Raw genomic sequence first — 23950 nt, forward strand, 5'->3', positions numbered from 1 at the left:
ATTATTTATAACTGACTCTAAAACACATGTCAAGGCGTGCAAACGTCTCGCTTCGCCTTCTAAGAAGACTGTAGAAATCGAGAAATGCTAGTAATTTAATTGTTTGTATTTGTAGAATTTATGTAATATTTTTTTTTGTTATTTTAATTTGTGTTGCTCTATTTCTTAAACATGTAACTTTTATGACAATTTAAAGTAAATTGTATGATTTTAACCGAATTATATTTTTTGCATTGACCAAAGTTCGAACCAAGGGCTGGAATCGATCGATTTAATCATTATACTAATGTGTTATTTTTGATGATTTTTTGGAATTTTTCCCGAATTTCTAGCTACATAATTACGAATTTCCAAGGACTTAGCCTAAATTTGAAGATGGCGGGTGCCACAGTAGTAATAAATGAATACTGCTCTCTAGTGGACAAAAATTAAACTAACATGGCGGTTGTGCACTCTAGCATACGAAAACAAGATGGTGGCCTCCAGCAGACGAAAACATGATGGCGGAAATGACGTCGCAGTAGCTGGCGATATATACACACCTCAGGATTAGTGGTGGGAGGTTCTTGAGTCAGTGGTTTCCGTGGAGAAAATATCGTAATTTTTTTATTTTGGACCTCACCGGGTTCGAAACAAGGAGGTAAGAGTGTGTTTAAATAATATTTTATTAAAAGTTAATTAAATAAAAAAATTATAATTTAATTATTTTTCCAATTTTCTGACATAAAAATTACGGATTTTCAGATGGCGGGCGTAACGAAAAGTGCAACGTTCAGGAATAATAGATGGTTTCTGTAACGAAACGCGCTACGATTATGTCATACACGTCCAAGATGGCAAACATAATGAAATGTGCAACTTTTCTAGAATTCAAGATGACGACAGTAACGATATGTTCAACTGTTTTATTCAATATTTTTTATTAAAATTAAATTAATTAAATTTCTTTGTGATATATAATTTTTTCCCGATTTCTAGCATAATAATTACGGATTGTCAAGATGGCGGGCGTAACGGAAACTGCAATGGTAATGTGGTAATCCAATATGGCGGCCATAGCATCCTAATTGTCAAGGAGCGGCTTAGAGCGAATAGTCACTAAGGAATTTAAGCGTTTTTAGGAATTTCGAAGCCGATGGCATTTTTGAGGACTAAAATTGGAAATTTTCCCTGAAAACGTGAATTTTTCTCGTGAAAAGGGAATTTTTTTAAGGAATGTCGATTAATTTTGATTCAATTTTGATTAATTTTGAATCCATTTTGAGTCATCAATGGCCGCTTTGACGTCAGAGCAATCGGTAATTGACCCCATTCACAATACACAGCCTAGAAGCCTGGTGCAGGAGCCCCCTTTATCACGATGATTTTATGTACATTAAGTTCTTAAATTATTCAAGAATGTTATAGATTTTTACAAAATATTCTTAGAAGAAAAAGGTAGCTACTTCGTAATATAACTACGCCTGAGGACTTTGTGGAAAGGGATTTAATTTTAAATGTAATATGTTTAAACCATGATATTTTCGTTGTATTATTTTTTAATCAAGCATTTGTTATAATTTCACCAATTTTAAATCCTAAGCTGAATGTTTGGATCACCTCATGTTGGTCTGCATTTCATTTCATAATGTAGGGCAATTTGAAAGAATATGTTTGCTGGATATTATGATATTGGACATAATTTATTAAAGTTTGTAAAAACATTAAAACGAATCATAAGTCCTCAGAACATAGTGGAATATAAAAGTAATATTGGAATTGTAATTTGCAGTCTTTGAGAAAGTATTAAAGCTTGTGGCAACTACTTGAACTAGTCCTCAACATAATGTTACAGGAAAAATTATTTCACTGCAAATTTCCATGTATACTATTAGCTTTTTGAAGACATGCAGGTCTGTAATCTTTTTAATGTTTTAAATAATACATAATTTTTTCTCCTCAGGGTATGTCCAGAGATTTCACAGCTGATTATACTTATATACGTTTCTACGACACACCTCGTAACAATGTGAAATCAGAAAGTCATATGTTGGCAGAAGCCATTCTGTACGTAATAAATATTTATATATTTTTTTTTCAGGAATTTTGCAGAGATAGAATACTTGTTCATGTTTGAGCTTTAAAAAATTCTTAATTTTTTTGTGTGACTTGTAAGGAATTGTATGTACTTCTGTATGTGAGATCTCTGACTACGATGTTGTACTACATTACCTACTCCAAAAGGTATGAATTGGATAATTGAAAAAGAACAAAAAGCTTTAGTGTTTAAAACACAGTCTTGTTTAAAGGGATTTCTCAGAATAATTATTGCTTTTGTCACCCATGCTCTTGCTGTGGTTCCAAGCTTCTGGTAGGTTTTACAGCGGCACAGAACGCCTGGCCGCAGGTTGGCACGCAACCCGCGTTGCAGTGATCTCAACACGGTTGACGTCCAGGCAGGCGGGGAATATCGATAATTGGCCGGACACACTGGGTCTCAGGAGCTTGTAATAGGTGGGGGCCTATTAGGGATTGAAGGAAGACCAGAGCCTGGCTAGGACTGTGGATTACGTGAATGGAGCAGTTGGGTAATCAAGGTTAAAGGTTTCAGGTACACAGACATTTTATTAAAATTCAATATTAATTCATAATCAATATTACGTTAATATTCAGATACAGTTACGTTTAACGCAAGAACAAATTCAATATTAATACATAATAAATATTACGTTAACATTTCTGACAAAACGAGTTAGTTGACAATTATAATTTGTCTGGGTAAACCGGCTACACAGTGAACGATCCAATAAACGATCGTCAAAAAGGGACATAATTTCCTTGTCTGAAGTTATATTACAAAAAAGTTACATTTACAAAACTACTGCAAAGTGCAGGTACACGAAAGAAAGAAGTTACATTATTCTTTGAAAAGCATTACCAAACAAATACGTGCGACGACGTCTCAGGGGGAGACAGGTAGAAACAGAAAAACGGAAGCGAAGGTTAAGTTAAATTTAAATTTAAAGCAGAAATCCAAACACTTTTTGATGGTGGCGGCCGAAAAGGAATTTAGACAGAACAAATTTAAACAATACTGATTCTACATTAGGGTGAGGGCCACCGCCTCACTGACGACTCGATTCAACTTACATTTCTCCCCTGAGGTCGCACACGCACGAAGACTAAAGCTACGTTTTCCAAGGACCACGCATGCGCGATGCGCGATGCGTCATGCGTGATGCGTGATCGCCGCATGCGTGATCACTGACCTGGGTCTGTTTTGTTAGAACGCGGGAAACAAGTCTGCGCGATGGAAGCAGCGATCTCTGCCGTCTTGTTGGAGGAAGATGCTGATGATGATTTATTGCTCTCCTGCTTCCTAGAAGATGACAGCGATATATTTAGAAGGAGAGAAGACGAGGGATGTTATAGTGTGTTGATATTACGTCACTTAATTGATAACGAAACTAAATTTAGAGAATATTTCAGAGTGTCGACTGAGATATTTGATACAATATTAGGCTTTGTTAAAGAAGACATCACGAGATCGCAGTGCAACAGAGTCAAAAGGCCAATATCTGCTGAACAGAAGTTATGTCTTACTCTCAGGTAAACAAATTTAACTAAGCCTCTTTAATGTAATGTTTTTCTTTTTAATGTTTCATATTTATATACACAAAGTACTTAAACGAAAACAAAATATAAAAATATTTACTTAATTATATTGAAATTATAGGTTTAATAAAAATTTAAATGTCCATGTACTGATGAATTTCCTAAAATGTCTCTGACTATGCATTCATCTACTCACAGAACTAATACTGGTTATTTTCTAAATTAGTCTCACGAAGTCACTTTCTTCCACATTAGCATCGTTACCACTAGAATTACAGCTATCTGTTGAATGAATCAAGCTATTACTGCCAGTAGATTCACAAATTTGGGTGGGATCTATGACAGAGACAGGAAAACCGCTGCCAATATCCACATGTTGATAACATTGTTGGTGATTAGGATTAGTCTGGTTCTGATGCTCCATCAACGATCTCAGTTCCATCTGAGACACAACTTGGCACACTTTTAATCTAGTTTCCGCAATGAGGTGTGGGGGGAATTGCTTAACAGTTTCAGACATGCTCTGGAAGAATATGTCTATCGGATGTTGCGAACGATCTTGGCCGCGGTTTTCAAGTAGATCTTTTAATATTTTCCCTCTTTCTTCACGACCTTTTCTTATTTCATCTAACATTTTTTCTTTTACTGTAATTTTTCTTTTTTTAATGGAGCTGTTTAACAATTCTGAAGAACTTGTTTGCTCGCTAGGCCAATTTGTAGATTCTTGAGCGCTTTCTTCTTCTTGAAATTGGTTGCACTCTTCAGAGGGACAGTCATCCACCATTTCTTGTGTTTCTTGATTATTTTCAATTATTTCATTTATGTTGATGCTTGATTTTGATCTGAAAAAAAAAATTAAATCAACAGTGCCATCAGCTATGCTATGTTGACACACACGCGTGCGTGAGTAGTTTGATCTGGTGTATTTGGGTTTACACAAACTTTTTTTTGATAAATTCATAAGAAGTTCTTTCAACTAATAAATATATATTTCATTTGAAACCTACCAAAAAAATTGCAACAGCTCCAATAATTTCAATAAAGAATATATAATTTTTAATAAACATTCAACAATTATTATATTGTTTATACAAATTTTATTTAATACATAAGGTAAAGAGTACTTACGCTCTTTCTTTGTAGGTTTCATCAAGGAATTTCAGGCTTTCTGTGTTGTATTTCGATTTTGAAAATGCCGGTGAACCTGTCTTCGACCCAGTTTTCAGTTTCTTGTTGCTTTTTCTGTAGGAGTCGCGAATGGTTCTCCATCTCGTTTTGCAGTCTTCTGCTGTAAAATTCAAAAATCTGTGTAAATAAATGATCAAACTTTTTCTTAAACATATTTCGTGAGGTTTTTATGAGCAGCAAAAAATTAAAAAACGTCAACCTAAGTGCTATAAGAGTCGTGAGTTAGGGTACTGGTATTTTTCACATCCTTAGGTTTATTGGGTTTTTACGATTCCCCAAAAAGGCCTCCAAAATAAAATAAAATATGTTTAAATAGCTAATGTTTTTACACACAGATATACATCTCACAGATTTACTCTTCTAGTCTAAGGTGACGGGATCACTAAGTTAATAGTGGCCTCGAACTTTCTGGGTACCGACTCGGTGCCAAGATAGCCTGAAGCAGTTAAAATAAATAACTACATATATTTTTTTCTCTTTTAGGTTTATGGCCACGGGAGAGAGTTTTCGTTCACTGGCGTTTCAATTCAGAATATGCCCTAGCTGGGTAAGTATTATTATAAAAGAGACATTGCAATCTATTTGTTCAAAAATGTTGAATTCTTCAATACCATCACCTGACCAAGATGTTTTAAAACGTTCTTCCATTGGTTTTCATCGCAAATGGAACTATCCCAACTGCTGTGGGTCGATAGATGGAAAACATATCCGAATAATCAAACCTGAACATTCTGGATCTCTGTTTTATAATTACAAAGACTATTTCTCAGTTGTGTTACTTGCGCTTGTAGACGACAACTACAAGTTTTTAGCAATAGATGTTGGTTCCTATGGAAAAGAAGGTGATGCAGGCATATTTGCTAAATCTGTCTTAGGACAAAGACTTTCAGAAGGAACATTCAGATTTCCTGAACCAGCTATACTTCCTGGAACTGACACTCTAATGCCACACGTTATTTTGGGTGATGAAGCTTTTCAGCTGACTTCCTCAGTAATGCGTCCTTACCCAAGGGCACAATCTAAATGTGATGAAGAAAAAGCAATATATAATTATCGCCATTGTAGAGCTAGACGTACGTGTGAAAACGCTTTTGGAATACTTTGCCAATATTTTAGAGTATTTTTCACTGCCATCGCCATCAAGCCTGACACAGTGGATCTTCTGGTCATCGCATCATGCATAATACATAATCATCTAAGATCTGCAAGAATTCCATGCCCGGGTGAAGAAGAGGACCGAAATGTGTGTCTCCCTACTGAAAATATGATACCCATGGCAAGACAAGGACGTAATTCTACTCATCTTGCGTATAGCATACGAGACAAATTTAAAAATTACTTTTGCAGCCAAGAAGGACAAGTAAGCTGGCAATTATATCATGTGAGGAAAACAAGTTAAAAAGTATTTTTCACGTGAAGAAAGGGTAAATGCAAATGTTATTCTTTTCTTTAAAAAAAAATATATTCTCTTTGTGCTATAGTAATGCTGTGTATTTTTGTATTTGAGTGTAAAATTTGTAAATATAATATGTCAAAATAGATAATTTATTAGCAAATGTGCCATTATCCTTAGTATTGACATAAAATTAAGTAACTATAAATAGGAAAACATATGATTATAAACTTCAAAAAACATAATTTTTGTTGTGCATTTAGAAGAATAAGACATAATATTATCAAACTTAAAAAAAGATAGAAAACAATTTATTGTGATAACTTGCCCTAGGCTCACCTACTACTTCAAAATGGAACATATTTTATTTCCACATTTCCTGGTGCACACCGACGTAAATTATTTTTGGTTTAGTTTAAACACTGCATAAAATATTTTTTAAACTTGGCCTATTTTTAAATAAGTAACAACTATATAGAACCGTAAGATGTTTTTTTAATGCAGTAAGAACATTTTTTAAGACCACGTTTTATGAGCCATAGTATTTATTTTATTATTAACACAGATATTAAACTCTCTACTTACCACCTTTGTTTAAAGAAGCTGCAATTTCCTTCCACACATTTTCTCGAACAATACTGTCTTTGTACTTGCAGTGATGCAAATCATATAACACACGATGCTCCCTTACTAAATCAATCAATTTCTCGTCCTGTTCTGCAGTAAAACTCTTTGACTCCAGATAAATCGCATGCGTGATCACGCTGAAGTCGGGGGCCAGGCAACTGCTGCGCGATGCCCATCCGCGACACGCAGCCGCGGCGAGCGGGAAACCCCCGCTTGCGCGGCCTTGGAAATCATCCCCGTTTCAACACACAGGTTCAAGTGCTGCGTGGTCACGCAGTGACGCATCACGCATCGCGCATCGCGCATGCGTGGTCCTTGGAAAACGTAGCTTAAGTCGAAGCTCTCGGACTACATGCTAGTGAAATTAACAACTGGTCAGCTACTGCTGACAACCAAGCCTCACAAAGGCTAGGTACCAGTAGAAGAAGACCCTCAACATGTCTGCAGCTGGTTTTATAAACTCGTGCCGCAGCGCGCGCATGCGCATATTGAAAGGGTGGGGGAAACGAGTTCAAATTGAACAAACACTAGGAGGGGGGGGGGAAGGAGGGAGAAGGATGAGGGGAGCGAAGTGCCGGAGGCCCGCGATGACGCGCGCATTTCAAATCGCTACAAGCTCATGCTGAGTGAGGCGATAGTGTGCTGAAGCCACTGGCAGTACCGTAAGGCACTCACGCACCAGCTCTGATATATGAATGAGCTGGCTCAGTTGGCGGAGGCCGTCATGAATTTTTTAACACATTTTTTATAATGGCTTTCACAGTAATCTTTTCAAGAGAAAAAATGTTTTATTGTTCTTATACTTAGATTTCACAAAATTGGCTAGTGTCATCGCGACATTACTAATGAGTAAACATTAGAACATTATTTCCACTCGTGCTAAGGGCCAGGTGTGAGGTAGATAAATCAATATTCTAGCTCCTCCGTGTTAAACAAAGACCACAGTGTTGTGAAGTGAACTCTCTGGATGGCGCTGCTAACCGCTAGAAACCTCGCTAGGGGACCTCCAACTGGCCGGGGCAGGAGGCACTCTTCCTGCCCCATGAGGCAAGGAGACCAGGCGAGAGCCGTCTACCACGAGTAGTGCAGCGCTCAGCAACACTTCTTCAGAAGTAGCTGCAGAATCCAGTAGTGCGGCTAGTAGTGTGGTGGTGATCTCACGAAGGCAGTAGAGTCGCGCGGGAAGCTGTACAGAGCTACGCAGTCCAGTATGCTGACGTCACCTGCATCTCACTGAGGGGTCAGCACTGCCTGCGCCCTACTGAGCTACATACACACCAAGTAGCGGCCTATTGGGGCTGGCTCGCAGTTAATTCAGTGTGGATGGTCACTAAAGTGTACGAGTTGTTCTTTTGGTTGGAAAGTTCAGTAAAAAATAGACTACTTGGTATTCAGGAGAAGAAAACAATACCAATAAAAATTAACTATTGTTTCCTCAGCTTAGTTTAGTTATGATACAGTATCGGTCAGCTGAAGTAGGACGTGTGTGTTTCGTTAGGTGCTTCCAACAAAATGGTCCAAAATTGTTTGCATTGCTTAGTTAGACAAGCATATATATTTGCTCTAGTATGGTACGCGAGTTGATTAAAGTGCTTAACAACCAAAGGAACCAAGTTCGTGACAACAGCAGAGTAACACTAATGTATCGGTCATCTGAAGTACGGCATGTGTGATTAGTAAAGCGCTTTAAAACAATGCAGTTGGGATCGTAAGCACAGCTTAATTAGACTAGTTTATCGGCTAGTAAAGTATAGCATCTGTAGTGAGAAAAGAGCTCCAAAGAAACGATTTTGGTTTTAAATATATATACAGATTTTAATTTTATTAAATTTATCTTTAGTAATCTTCAATTTGGTCAAGCATCCAAACGTTTACAATGTATAATAAGGTTATTAATTTTTTTATAAAAATTACATTTAGTATATGAAAGAATGAAAATATTTTTTTTTAGTTTTATAAATAAGGTTTAAATTCAAACAAACTAAAACAGAAAGTTAAAAAAAAATACAATTCGCAACTCGTTCAGTTACGACAGTAGTTCATAGTTTATCTCATGTCCTTTGATATATTAGATTAGGGATTATGCATTTTTTCTAAAAACTAAATTTCCTCTTTTACAACATTTAGGGCTGGAATCTCGCAAAGTGTTGAAAAATCATTGTATAGTTTATATTTTATTAATCTTATTAAAAATTACGTGTGTCTTAATTTGTGTAGGAGATAATATATATGTTATAAATATCAAAATTTATCCCCTTTAAACTCCCATAAAAGAAAACTTTTAATAAATGATAACAATACATTACGTAACTCTACGTGCATGTTGTTCATTCTTAGTTTCTAGCCTCTAGTTCCTACAGAATCTGAAATGTTCATTTTCGTTTTAAAATCATACTTACCCCTTTCAAATTCACAAATTTTAAATTGTGATTGATAGTTTTCGTAAGTTTTTTATTGGTACTCAGTAACTTTTACTGTTTTTGATTATATTTGGGAAAAACATATTTTTCTTAAAATCATACTTACGACCGTCTCACCCCTTAGGTTTGCCAACTAAAAATATTGTGTTTTAACAACACTAAGTATTAATTTTTATATTTTGGACATGTAAATTGATTTTTCTTAATATTAATTTATCGTAGATTAATGCTTCCGTTATGTTATCCAATCATAAATATAAAAACGAATTCTCTATCTATTAAATGGTTATATGTTTAGACTAAATTTGTCACTTTTGTAAAATTCACGCGGAATTTTATTTTATAATGTTGTTTTATTTTTTTCTGTTTATCTTGCCAGTCAGGCCAACACTGACAGTAGTATAAATACAGTAGATTCTTATCTTATTGGGTGGTCCAATCTGCGATGACGTCATAATTACGAATGATATGGCTGTTGAAAATATTTTATGGAATGTCAGGGTGCCGTGATCGGGCTGTCAGGGCTATGCAAATCCAGCTTTATTATGTTTAAATATGTATAACATTTTATTTTATGGTGCTATTCCTTTACGTACTCGCATGCGTGTGTATGCAGGTGGAATTTTTTCTTTATTTATTCACGCACAAAAATAAGATAGTAGTGACAAGTGAGGGCAGTGACACATCTTTAGTAGTGGATCTCTTAAGAAACGCAAAAAAGAAAAAGCCTTAAAAGTAATTCGGCTATTTCTTACCATCCATTTACTTATATTTTCTTCCTTCCTTTAATATGAAGGGTGTTTGGCATCTTCCAACGGCGCCAGGTGAGAATCGAAAACCAAATAACGGGGGATCCATTCTTTAATGAATAAGATGGCTAGTGTAGTATTTGTTTAAAGGAAAAATACTTCACAATAAAATGTATAAGTTTCTATTATCATTTATTCCTTGTATACACTGAAATTTTGAATCAGTACAAAATAATAATATTTAAATCGCCACTTTATTGATATGTGTATATAGAGTCGTTTCAAGACAGGAAAAGAGTATACGAAAATAATACAAAATAGTAATAGTATGCTGATACACAAGTTATGTAACATTACGCAGAAATAGTTTTAGTCTAGAGTAGTAAATGCAACACATAGTGACATGTAATGAGAGTTTACACTTGACCAAAAAGATACGTAAACGGCCCGTAGAATAAAAATACATCATCAATGCCCCGGATATTTAAGTAAACTATGTATGAGTATTACTTAAGAGCACCAAAGTATTTAACAATATTTTATTCATAAAATATTACATTACGTTTACACGATAACAAAGCCCTTACTTTAACGTGCGTAGTTAAAAGCATCCAGCGTGTACATTCATAGATAATTATTGATACTTAGGCATTACAGCAAAGCCTCAGGTACAAGGTAGGTAAATAGGCCTTACAAAAACGCGAATACCTGTACCATAAGAAAGTAAACAGCATAAGGCAGGTATTGTACAACAGATTTTAAAAATGAACAAGGAAAGCTGCAAAGAAGACGTAAGACTAGACATCACAAGCATTAGACTGCACGAGTAACACTTGCTACAACAAGTGTAGGATAGCTTACACTTACATTATCCTCACTAAATATTAAAACGACAAATATTAAATTGTCAAGCGAACGTATTGAGCTACATACAGCCATTCTGAACAAGAGTATTACCAAATTTACACCATGCAAGCTACAGAGAAATAGATCATGTTTACTAAGATGAATTAATATTATGTTCCAATTTGTAGACGTGTCGCAAACGGCAATACAAAACCGCAAATTATACAAAATTACGTTCGCCAAAAACTACAAAAATTGTCACAGCTCTACAAAAATAGTAATGAATAAAGGCACACTGGCAATTAGTGCATTAAATCAGGCGCACAAACACCGAAGACATAGACAACGGTCATTACGAAACAAACTTGCGATTTTCTACGGCAAACACGCCTGCCATGAAACCACAACCCTAAACGAACGAACGATGAACATAGCTGAAGGCTGGACAAGCAAGACTGAGACCTCGTAACCAAACATATTTACAACGTAAGTGATCACTGGTTGCGCATGCGCGCGACTCAGGATGAGGGGGAAAACGTTACTACAGCACACAAAAGAAACGTGACGTAAGCAAGGAGGGGTAGGAGGTGGGGAAGGGAGAGAGATTGGCGCGCGCCCGACCACTTGTAATGCAGAAAATGTTGCAACTCCATTCTGTCCTTCCTGCACAGTTTACCTTCATTTTCATTCCATCTGCTGTGATTTTTTCGTGTTAATTATCTCCGAATCCACCATCTCTACATGCAAATTAGTTATAGCGTTTTAGCACAAACGCATTTCACAGAAGCAGGCACGTCACGCAGCGTTTATTTGTGCTGCCCTCCGACATAGTGGGCTCGATGCGAGCGTCGTAGGAAAATAAGTGCAGCCCCCCCCCCCCTCCCCCAAAGGGTCAAACCCTCGACCTCTTTTATCGCGTAGAGAGGGCAAAGCAGCTGGCAGGCCGTTACAGAGGGCGCCACGAGATGGTAAGTGATTTCGCCGATGCAAACATTTCGTCTAATATTGCCACTGAGAATTTGAGCGGAGACGTGTCTGTTAAAATGAAGAACTCAGTGCAAGAAGGTCTATGGCGTGTCTGACTGGTGACTTCCTAAAATACTGAAGATTTTTGCTGCACAAAAATTAGTTTGAAAAGGGCAATTTTTGGAATATTGGCGGGATAATTTTTAATGCGGTTTCAAGGCAACTTAAACGCCCAGAACAACGTAGGGTGTACCTTTTGTTCCTTTCATTCGCAAACTAAAATTTAAAATCTCAAGTACCTTTTATGTAAGAGTTATAGACGTAGATGTCTACGGCGCCTTTCTTCCAGTAACCAGACGACGCTCTTAACATGAATACGATTATGTAAATTCTTCAAATAGAACCTTGCCGTAGTAAATAGCTTATATCACAAAACATATTATGGATTTAATTTTATAGCGTAAATTCTCTTTTTAGGAAATTCCATCTACAATTTTTATGACCACGTTTTAATTATAAAGTAAAGGCTATTAAATAGTAAACAGTTAAATATTCATCGCTGCACTCTAAGAAGTTAAATGATCACATTGTCAGTAGTCAACAACCTAGAAGCAATTGAGTAATAATTATTTTCTACCTCAGATAATATTTCATTAGTTCCGTCTACAGTAATTAGTCTGAGCGGTATTTCAAAGACAAAAACTACCGCTATTTTTTTTTACTAACGTGAAGGATGCTGGGTTAAATTACTTAGCAGAACTATAACCGAATAACTCCAAGGTGCGTTCAAGCGTTATTAACAAAAAACAGACTTGCACAAGTACGGTGCTATAACAGGAATCAGAAGCAGGAAGTGTGTATGGATCTACTATGCCTCAAGCTTAACCATGTTACATAAAAAAAAATATTATTAACACTTGATTCAAAATCATAATCAGTATTTGGTATTTTATTTTAAACTATGATTTCAAGAAAAACACGCAATAAGCAAATAAAATATTTTAAATAATAATACTTCTTTAATCCTCAGGTACAACATATGTATAAATCATGGTTTTAAGTCGAAACAATTTTATTGATTAAATTCTTTATAGAAAACACCTAAATATGTTAGCATCAATGTCTTACATAAATATGAATAAACACACACACACAACGGCGGATGGTTTAAAGCTCATAAATTATTTTTATGTGACGGGAGACTAGTATTTGAAGACACAATAAGCACTATACAGTCTAATGATTTCCTGACCTGTAGGTCTTATCAAATGTTTCTTTCAGAGAAACGTGTGCTATAAGCATTTCCTACACAATTAATTCACGTAACAAATATAGCCAAACAAGAAAAAAAACATCTAAGTACATTAAGAAGTAAAAAAAAAGGGGGGGAGTTCTAACAACAATGCTATTGACTACAATTTAAGCGTATCGAAAATCCCATGTTAGGGCAAAGCAAGGCCAATACAAATACATGTCAAATGCGAGGTTGAAGAAAATTATTGCAATACTAATTTTACTTAGCAGAAACTAATCTGAAAGAGAACTATATCAGGTACACATTAGATGTAACGAGTTACCAAGAATCTTGCAATATGGAACAATCAAAGCGAATCATTGGAATTAAAATTCACAAGGAAAATGTTTAAGTAATGATGGATCTTTGCAAACATTAGTGACCGTGAAATCTCACGACGTAACATGGTTTGGAAGAGTCCAACTGAAACCTTTTAACATTAATACCAAAGGTAGCTAAATGTCGGCCGGCAACAGAAACAGCATAAATAGACAGCATCCCTATGATATAACAAACACGTAACATGTCCTGTCAAAAGTTCAAGTCGTAAATTTACAGTTACGTTACGCTAATCAAGAGAAATTACATGATCCGCTAGGTTCGTTCTACTAAGTGATTCTAAAATATTATAACAAGAAGAAGGCAGAGTGATAGGCCGCAAGGGCATATAAAGCATCCTAAAGCCAAGTGCGCATGCGTGCTAGCAAAGAGTGGAGGGGGTCAGCAAGGCTGAAGGAGAAGGGAGGCGGCAAGCTAAGGGGAAGGGGACGAGGTGGTGAAGTGGAGGGGGGAGGAATCGATCCCCGCGCCGCATAAAGAGTCTCGTTGATGTAATTATATTACAACTCCCTCACCTATTTCTGTCCATACCTCTGCTACCAAAAACTCAAACATAATTTAACTATGTAGTTCCAAACACCAAACTAAATTAATATAGTCACAGTTCTTAAGAAGCCATCACTTACAATGTACATAACTTACGAAACAAAATTATATTTTTATTGTAAGCTCGCAAACAATATTTCAGTTCTGGAAGAAAATATTATTGTTTGACATCCAAAAAATGAGCAAATACAAGACATTCGCCAATATATTCTCAGGGAGTGAACAAAGTTTTAGTAAATAAGATAATTATGTTCCATAAACTTCGTTTGCAGTTTCTTCTTCTGGAACGCATACATGAGCTCGAACTTCCTATGACCATACGCAAAATGGCAACTGATCAGCACCGGCGAATGTTGCAACAGGAACACTTGATGCACGTGTCGGCCCCTGTCTCGTTGCCAACAGCAACCAGCACAACTCCCGTGCATGACGGGAGTGAGCAAGCAGGCGAGCACGCACCGATATTCGGCTCCAAGAGGGAACCTTACAGGATCCCAACGGGCCGCATCTGGCCCGAAAGACTGCTCCTTCAACCGCATGACAGGCTGAAGACACGCCAGGGCGGGGCCTGTCCAGGGTGACAGGTGCTGGGTCAACAATGGGGCTGCAAGGAGCTAGTACTCAAAGTGCACTGTCCTAGCCGCAGAGGACAATGTGCTGACGTCCGGAGGTAGAAGTGTCCGAACAGGCGAAGGGCAGACCAGAAGACGTACAGACCGTCCGGCAACCTGGAAATCTGCAAGCGGACGACCAGGCCCGCTGGGCGGAGAGTATGTCGTGGAGGGCAGCACCGCAGCCGAGTGGGCAGGCTGGCAGGCGCGCAGAACGGCACGGGAGAGGACCAAGGAGCGCTGCAAGCCTGTAGAACAACAACTTCTGCAGAACACAAAAAACAAAACATCATATGCTTACATGATATTAAGTGTGGTACATTTTTAATTGCGCAAAATGCGCTTTTTTTGTATTTCATTTTCATTTCAACATTTTATAACATTACAGTATCTTGATTTAAGAATCTACAAATTCGTAATGGACCACAAAAAAGGGGTTAGAACTTTCGCATTAATCTTTTCATATAGCGAAGGTAACATATAATTCTTAGAAAGAACATTATCTCCAACTTTAAAACAATGAGGTTTACTAGAAAATTATACAACTCATAAACTAAATCCCTGGCCTTTTTTAATAATTAATACATTTTAAGTACCTCCTCATGAGAGGGCCCGTCCAGGGGCGGCAGTCCCCATTCATCAAGGAGAGGGTGGGTTGTCTCACACCCCAGGAAGGGACAGAAGGAGTAAATTCCGTGGAATTAGGGACAGCTGAGTTAAGACCTATGTCTATGAAATCTAAATCTGAATCCCATGTCGTTTGTTAATTCCGATACAGAAAGTTAAGTACACCCTTTAGAACCTTATTAACACTTTCCACATGATTTCCTTGCGAAAAATTAGCCGAGTTATAGACGGGGCGAACGGTCCATTCAAGGTACATTTCCTTCTAAAGGGTAGCCTGAAAATATCTGGCATTATAACTAACTATCATCGCAGGTGCGTCAAACATTTTCCAGATACAATCCCGAAGGGCTTTAACAAGGGTGGGCGCCTTCATATTTATCAGCAAAAGTAAGATTACAAATTTTGTTAAAATACTTAATATAACTAAGAGACAGTTATTTCCCCTATTGGAACGAGTGAGCGGCCCAAAAATGTCAACATATAACGTTTGCCAAGACGTAACGGGGGGATCAGCACAGTACATACCAACTTTCCAACATTGTGGCGGTTTAGAGAGCTGACATTCTACACATGTACGCACGTAGTTCAGGCAATGCCAAGTGCGCACTTGTTCTTCGTGTAGTTTGCCTTAATGACTACCTAACAATGATGCGTGGCCTCAAAATGGCCGGAACAACGACCTTGAGCATCCGTTCGGTTTTATCAGTGAAATAAACAATGTCGGCCTCCTCAACATACGGCAATAGTTTTTTCGTGCCTAAATCGCGCCTAATGTTTTGATAAAACGCATTGTCCTTTTGACAATCCATCAACTGAAAAAAAAAATTATTCCAGGAAAGGTTTACACGGTAAATTTTCAGGAGTTTCAACAGTCACAAATTCTTCTGTCGAAAACATTCTACATCTGCTACAACATTACCAGTACCCTTAACATGGTGAATTGTAAATCACAATCGTGACAGTCTTGAAATCCACCGACCAAGTTTGCCCAGCTGGTGATGGTGGTTATACAACCAACTAAGGGCCTGATTATCTATATAGATCAAATTCACGTCAGTCAAAATACGATGCAAATCTCTCAACCCCAAATAAACACGCTAAAGCGTCTTTCTCATAACTGCTTAGGAGTTTTTCTGACTTAAGTAATGTCCTGCTCGTGAACGTGATGGGACGTAACGAACCATTTTCCAAATGACCAAGAACCTCACCCAAAGCTATGCTTAACGCATCTACGTTCAAAACAAAACGTTTATCAAAATCAGGTAGTATCAACACAGGTGAAAATGTTGTAAGCTCCTTTAATGCGTCAAAGGCTTTCTGTTGATTCTCACCCCACACAAACTCTTTGTTTTTTTTTACGTAGCTTATTCAAAGGGGCACAAACTGTCGAGTGATTGGGTACAAAGCGAGCATAATACCCATTCAAGCCCTGGAATCTCTGCACTCTTTGTAGGTTTTAGGGTGCAGAAAATTTACCAACGGAGCTATTTTATCTGGATCCATTGTCAGCTGACCCTGTGAGATAATATAACCTAAAATCCTAACGTGTTCCCTGCTCAAATAAATTTTATTGGGATTTACAGTTAAATTCGCAGCTCTGAGTCGTTCAAATACCTCTCGTAAATGTGCAAAATGTTCCTCTCAGGTCTCACTATACACGATTATATAATTTATTTTATTGAATACTGATTTATATTTTTAATCCTGAAGTACCTGATCCACCACGCGACTCAAAACTTGACTGCCGGAGCTAATACACATGGGGATCCGATTGAATTGGAACTGTTCCCAAGGGGTAGAAAATGCAGTTGACTTCCAGCAATCAGGATGGAGAGAACACTGGTGAAAGCTAGCGTTTATATATATTACCAAAAATACTTAGTGGATCCAAGATGTTGTAGTGCGCTCTCTACCGTGGCCAAAACAAATTTATCTTCAAGAATACACTGGTTAAGGGGCTGGAAGTGGTGAACCAAACGATATTCGTATGAGTCTTTCTTTGGTACAAGAAACGTTGGTGAACAACAGTCCGACACCGATATTTCAATAGCCCATCGATAATATTCCTCATAATATGAAGTTTAGAGGGCGAGACTTTAAGATACCCGGCTCTTGCCGAGGTATCATCTTTCAGGTAACATTTATAGGGAGCCACCTCACATTTACCTAGACGTTGCGTAACAACATCCGAAAACATGCTGACTAAATCACCTATGTCCTTATTTCGATGAAGATTATGAGATCTTGACTCGCACGTAGCTACTATGGCGCCAATAGTTGAGACGTTAAACCCATTGTTACGTTCGGAGCAAACCTGAAACATAATTCCTGCGTTGACACATCGAGATGCAACGTGTTTTCCCTAGAAAGTCCAAACCCAGGATTAAATCATAAATTTATCCCTTGACCACATGAAACTGCAAATTCCACTGTTTATTTTCAAATGTGAAGAAATGTCTATATCAGAATGTAATATCTCTCCACTAACCACGCAAACTTCAAAGTCGGGTCCGTTAACCATGTGACTCTCAAGAAAGGCAACTGACTGAACAAAATATTTAAACAAAATATATATATATATAAATAAATTTTGTCAAAGAGAGAAACCCGTACGTAATTAAAGAATTCCCGATTGATGGATTTGTGTAGTCAGTGACCACAGCGACCACCTGAACGCCCGGTCGAGACCCGCGACCCGGGCATTTAACCCGGTAACGACCAGCCTGCTTACATCTGAAACATTTGCGTGGCATGAAGTGTACAACTGGACGTGCGCAATCAACAGCAGCATACCCAAATGAGCAACAACTAGCACAACTGTGACGGGAGCATTAGCCCGCTCGGAATCGTGCAGATAAACGGTAGGCGTGACGCGCGACGCAGTGGCCTCGACGCACCCGGACGAGCCGGGTTCACACGGAGGCGTGAGCGCGGCGTTCTCACGGGAGCTCGAAGCCACGAAGTGTTTAGGAGACCAACACGGAGAGTCCTCAGCAGGAGCACTCACATCCCAAACAACTGAATTGCATTTGAAATCCTCGTGATTATTCTTTATTGCTGTCGTTAAGTATTATAAATACGTATATTTTTAAATTACTCTTATGTTTGTGAATTAATTAAAATAAAGCTGTGTTTCTGTTGACATTAAATTATTAAATTGTATTTCATTCGGTTGCTCAAAAATAGTCTGACATTTTCTTTGCACCTGAAGACGTAATTTACTGTTCCAGTTTTCAAATGAATCTGTTAACTCGCCTCCCACATCGTCAGCATCATTGCAAGCCGTTTCATCACCGATGACACAGCCCGAACCAGTAACGTTGCAAGTAGTATAGGAAAGTATTTCCGAGCCCTGGCTTCTGGCTGTGGAGCCGGGAGCCGAGCCACATCTCTGATTGTGACGTCACGGCGGCCATCTTATATGAGCGTAACGGGACACAGCGTAACGGGACACGTCGTAACGGGGCATTGTGTAACGGGACACGTAGATCACGGCGGCCATCTTGGATGACCGTGACCTTGAACTTTGACCTTTACCTTCGAACTTGTCCTTGACCCTGACAGACATATTGGATCCGCCATCTTGGATACCGTCAACTTTGTTCCTGCTGTTTGTTCCTAGAGAGTGCCAGCTTCGCTCTTGATTTTTTTCTGTTCCACTGGAGGCCGCCATCTTGGATACCGTCGTCTTTGTTTCTGTTGTTCCTAGATAGCGCCAGTGTCGCTCTTGATTTTTTTCTGTTCTGCTGGAGGCCGCCATCTTGGATACCGTCGACTTTGTTTCTGTTGTTTGTTCCTAGACAGTGCCAGCGTCGCTCTGTCACATCACATAAGGTCGATGTTCCATTACCTTCCATAGCTATTATTGTCCTTATCGACATATTAAATTTAATTTTTTATGCAAAATACATTGGAAGCTCTGTGATTCGAACCATCGCAGCTATGATCTTTAGGTTGGAAAACATACGCCTTTAACCGCACGGCCATCGAGACATTTACCAGATGGAGAATTATATAAGGTCTATATAAATAACATGCATATTCGGACTTGTATTTTTTTTAAATTTTAAGTAATAATACGCCATCTTGTATTAAGACGTAACTGTTGCAATTATCTTTACGGTCGCCATCTTGAAATTCCGTAATTTTTATGTTAGAAAATGGGGGAAAATTTTTAAAATCATTAAAAAATTATTTAATCGAATTGATTAATAAAAATTTGATAAAATATAACTTAAAGACCACTGTTGCACTTATCGTTACGGTCGCCATCTTGGATTATATATATGCTGCATTTTTCGATACGCCCCACCATCTTGGTTGAGTACGATGACATCCTTACACTTTACGTTACCACCGCCATATGGATCCTATTAATGTTGCAATTTCCGTTACGCCCGCCATCTTTAACTTTTTTATTTATTATCCGATTTTAATGAAAAAAAAATTAATTTTTCAAAAAATTTACTTATTAGAATACTGATTTATTAAATCGATTTCCGTCCTTGGTTCGAAACTGCTAAGAACAAAAAAAACATCAGATCCTTCCTCCACAGAAGCCACCTACAGACTGACCTACTACCACCAATAACAAGGTACATATCGTCAACCAGTATGTTGCTATGTTCGCCACCTTGTCTTCATCCGCTGTAGGCAGCCATCTTGTTTTCGTCTGCTAGAGTGTGCTGGCAACATGTTAGTATAATTTTCTGTTAACCATACCTTTAATCTTGACTGTTGGCATTAAACTTTGTCATTGACCTTGAACTTTGACCTTGACCTTGAACTTTGACCTTGACCTTAAAATTTGACCTTGACCTTGAAAATCAAGAGCAACGCTGGCGCTATCTAGGAACAAACATTAGAAACAAAGACAGTGGTATCCAAGATGGCGGCCTCCAGTGGAACAGAAAAAAATCAATTTGGCGACAGAGACGAAAATTTTATCATGATGAGTGGGGCGATCGATTTAAAGATGACGGATCCAATATGTCGGATCCAATATGTCTGCCTGGGTCAAGGACAAGTTCAAAGGTAAAGGTCAATGGTCAACGTCACGGTCACCCAAGATGGCCGCCGTGATCTACTTGTCCCGTTACGATGTGTATCGTTACTATATGTCCCGTTACGCTCTGTCTTGTTACGCTGTGTCCCATAACGCTCATCCAAGATGGCCGCCGTGACGTCACAATCAGAGATGTGGCTCGGCTCCCGGCTCCACAGCCAGAAGCCAGGGCTCGGAAATACTTTCCTATACTACTGTTGCAACGTCGGAAGAAAGTAAAACAAACTCTTGACAAAAAGAAGGAATAATTTTTGGATAATGCATCTGCCACGCTGGCAACATTTTGTGATTCAAAGTGTGTTTTCGGGCATAGTTTAGGGCTTCAACTAAAGGAAGTTGATCAGAAACAACAAGTGATAGCTGTAAAATTAATTTCAGACGTACTATTCCACGCAAAACTTGGCAATTTATCAGAGACATCAACTGTTACACTAACTCAATGTCAACAGCATTATAATTTACAAGTACAACAGCCTTATCAGTTTCAGTCACAGCAATTTGCGCCACATTTTCCTTCACGTAATCAAGTATTCAAACATCCTCAAACCACTGTAATAAACAAGCCACAGGGGATTAAGGTAACGCCCATGCTTCAAAGAACATACGAAGACGTGGGTGAAGAATGTGGTGATGGCAATATTGCCCACGATTATATATTCTTAAAATAAACTTCATAGAAATATTACTCAGTGTACAGCCATGACTATTCTCTTTAAATAATAACATGTTTTTAACTACAAATTACAATTTTGTACAAAGCTCTAGTATTTATAATTTTTAATGCGTAGAGTAATGTTTATCTATTTATTATTTTTTTTTAATATTTCAGTTAATATTCTATTTTAATTATTTATATGGCATCAACACTTTCATTAGTCAGTAACAATATTTATGTTTTTACCTTCACGTATTCATCTTGCAGGGATTCAAATATGGCGGAGCAGGTTTCCGGAATAATTCGTCCAAGCAACTTAGGGGAAACAGCACAGCTGAAATTCAAATCTTCGTAACTTCTGCCAGTAGCTAGGAAGCGCAGGGTAGCAATTAGTCGTTCTTCTGGGCTTACTGATTCTCGTAGCTTAATGTTCATTTTTCTATTTTTTTTAGATACAAGATTTAACAATACATTAAATTTACATTTATCCATCCTCAAATAATTATGCAGGTCTGTTGGTTCTGAGATTTCCAGCTCTCTCAGCATTGACATGTCACTATAACGATTTCGTTCCACAAGCCACCTTTTAGACCAAACTCTTCGTTTCTTTTTTCGTGGCTCTTCATACAAACAAAATAATCCGCCAAACAGTGCAATGCTACTTGTAGCCATTGTGCAAGCACAATGTCCGCTAGTGTATGGGGCGCTTAAACAGCACAATAAGGAGTCCGGGGGCGTAACCCTATGTATGCGAGCCAAGCGCCTGCGCACGCGCTACCACTACACCGGGGAGGGCAGATAGCAAAGGAAAGAGGGGGCACATATACACTGAGAGTGGATGGGGAAGAGGGGAGAACCAAGGAAGAGACCGACGCGCCACGAAGGATGCCGCCCGATGTCTTCAATCTTCACGTCGCGCACCTGGCGCAACAACCCTCCCTTGAGCTGTCTCTTCACAGGACGCCGTGATGCAGAAGTAAGTGCAGGCAGTCAGTCAGGGTAAACACAAAAATTAATGACACGACAGAGAAGCCGGCAATTAAGACAATTTTCTTCAGTGCTGAAAAGTAGAAAAATTACGAAGTTGCATTTCACAGTGGAATCATCACGGACTGTCACATCAAATGTTCGTGCTGTGGATACAGACGATCACAGCGACGGCCAGCCGCAACCAGCACGGACAGAAGTCTCGGCTGGTCTCATCATCAGGAGAACGAGCACTCCGGCACAGCAACAGGTCCACGTCTAGGACGCCGCATCTCTCGCCTCTCGCCGTATCATGCGCCGGGAAGGTGGACAACACGCCTCGCAGCAAGGTGTGGCGGGTGGTCGACCAGAAGGCGCGTTTTGTCAGCGGGAGTGCACGCGCAGGTGTCAGTGGCTCACCGCCTAATCAGGTATGGTGGGAGCACGCAGAGATGGAGACCACCAAAGATGGCCTCGACGCCTGAGTGTTTGATCACTGAGGATATTTTGATGATATTTTGAATGTTGTACTTATGTCCTTTCTACATCTTTCTTTATGTTTTCAAATATGCTTAAATATTTGAAATTTATAATTTTATTTTTAAAAACCTTTGGTATTTTGTTTATATAAATGTTTGTGTGTGCGAAAGATTATTTAGCGGATTTGCTTATTTGAAGTTACTCTTTTTTTAGTTTTTATATTGTATACTTATTTTGCGGTCACTTAATTTCTTGCTGCTAAAATTATCGGTAAATACCACAGATGCATTTAATATATTTGTCAAATATTTTTTTTATCATTTCATATATAAAGGAAATACTTTTTCATTTTCAGGAGATTAAATGGATTGAATTTTTTATAAAAAGTTTGTGTATATTAAATTAAAGTATTGGATATATTCATCATTTTTCAACGGGCGCCTTAGACACCTTACAACATCCTAATAGTTCTATGTTAACAGTAAATAAATAACTAGTACAACCAATTGGGAAATTAAAATGTCATGTGTTGGAATAAGGTAATTTTAATTATTGTGCTAATTCATGTTCGACATTGATCCTGATATAATTCTGGACTATCTGGCAATAATTTTTCTTATCCAGGTAGTTCATTGCGTAGTAGAACATGGTTTTCATAATATTAAAAATAGTTTTTTTCTGATTTTTCATCACTTATTTACTATTCTCAAACACTAGATTTTATTTAAATTACAGACTCCGTGAAATTTCTTGGTCTTGACCTTACTACAATCTGTAATTTGTCGTTCAAATCACAAACAATTGTATAAGCACCAGTTAAAGGCAATTTTAGACTTAGAGTTAATATTTATAACCCTGTAAATATTATAATAAACATTACTAAATAGTTCATATAGTTTTACTATGGCGCCCAAATATTTAAAATAAGTTTGCATCACAAGTATAGAAATAAATAAATAGAATCACAAATCACATTTATTTACATTGTGAAAGTTGCAACATCATAAACCTTGTGGATAGTAAAAAAGTTGACACACACATTTGAAAATTTGAATTCTTATGTTTATTGCAGTTAAGTGTAGTTTATTTTATTTTATTAGTAAAAAAATAATTTTAATGTGTTTCTAATTTTTCTGTTTCTTTTGTTATGGTTATTTTTGTGTTTATTTCTCGTGTGTTAGTTATTAAATTTTATATTTATGGTGTCCTTTTTTCGTTATTGTTATTGTACTTTATGTAGTATTTTTAATTGCATGACTGTTAAATGCTATAACTGTTGGAAGGCAACCAAATTATGAATAATTAAATGTTGTGACTAATATCAACCAGCAGAGACACTTAAGTTTGCCACTAAGCACGCCCTACCCAATGTTTAATTTCTGTTATGCATATTAGTATACAAGTGGACATGATAGTTTGTATAGCAGTAGAGAAGAATGAATTGGTTTCATCTTATACACGATACCTAATGTGCCAACAGAAAAACAGCTACCATAGTTGCTGATCAAAGCAGCTGCATATATGAGTACAAATAAACATAATGTTTTAATTTAACCAAATACTAAAATGACCAAACATTTCATT

At 37.7% G+C, this 23950-nt stretch overlaps 2 protein-coding genes across 2 annotated transcripts in view; both read left to right on the top strand.

Annotated features, from left to right (window-relative positions):
- The window catches only part of LOC134527334 (protein espinas-like), a 1109625-nt gene that overhangs the window by 435152 nt on the left and 650523 nt on the right, over positions 1–23950 (top strand). The window lies entirely within an intron of this gene.
- Positions 1147–7127, top strand: LOC134527333 (uncharacterized). Its single transcript, XM_063359913.1, has 2 exons — positions 1147–3588; positions 5266–7127. The coding sequence occupies exons 1-2, from the start codon at positions 3290–3292 to the stop codon at positions 6179–6181; spliced, it is 1215 nt and encodes a 404-aa protein (XP_063215983.1). The 5' UTR covers positions 1147–3289; the 3' UTR covers positions 6182–7127.

Source organism: Bacillus rossius, chromosome 1 (genome assembly GCF_032445375.1).
Source record: "Bacillus rossius redtenbacheri isolate Brsri chromosome 1, Brsri_v3, whole genome shotgun sequence".
In the NCBI taxonomy this organism is placed as follows: domain Eukaryota; kingdom Metazoa; phylum Arthropoda; class Insecta; order Phasmatodea; family Bacillidae; genus Bacillus; species Bacillus rossius.

Coding starts and splice junctions, on each gene's coding strand:
- LOC134527333 (XM_063359913.1), top strand. CDS start 3,290: ATGGAAGCAGCGATCTCTGCCGTCTTGTTGGAGGAAGATGCTGATGAT. Junction 3,589..5,265: donor AAGTTATGTCTTACTCTCAG/GTAAACAAATTT, acceptor TTTCTCTTTTAG/GTTTATGGCCACGGGAGAGA.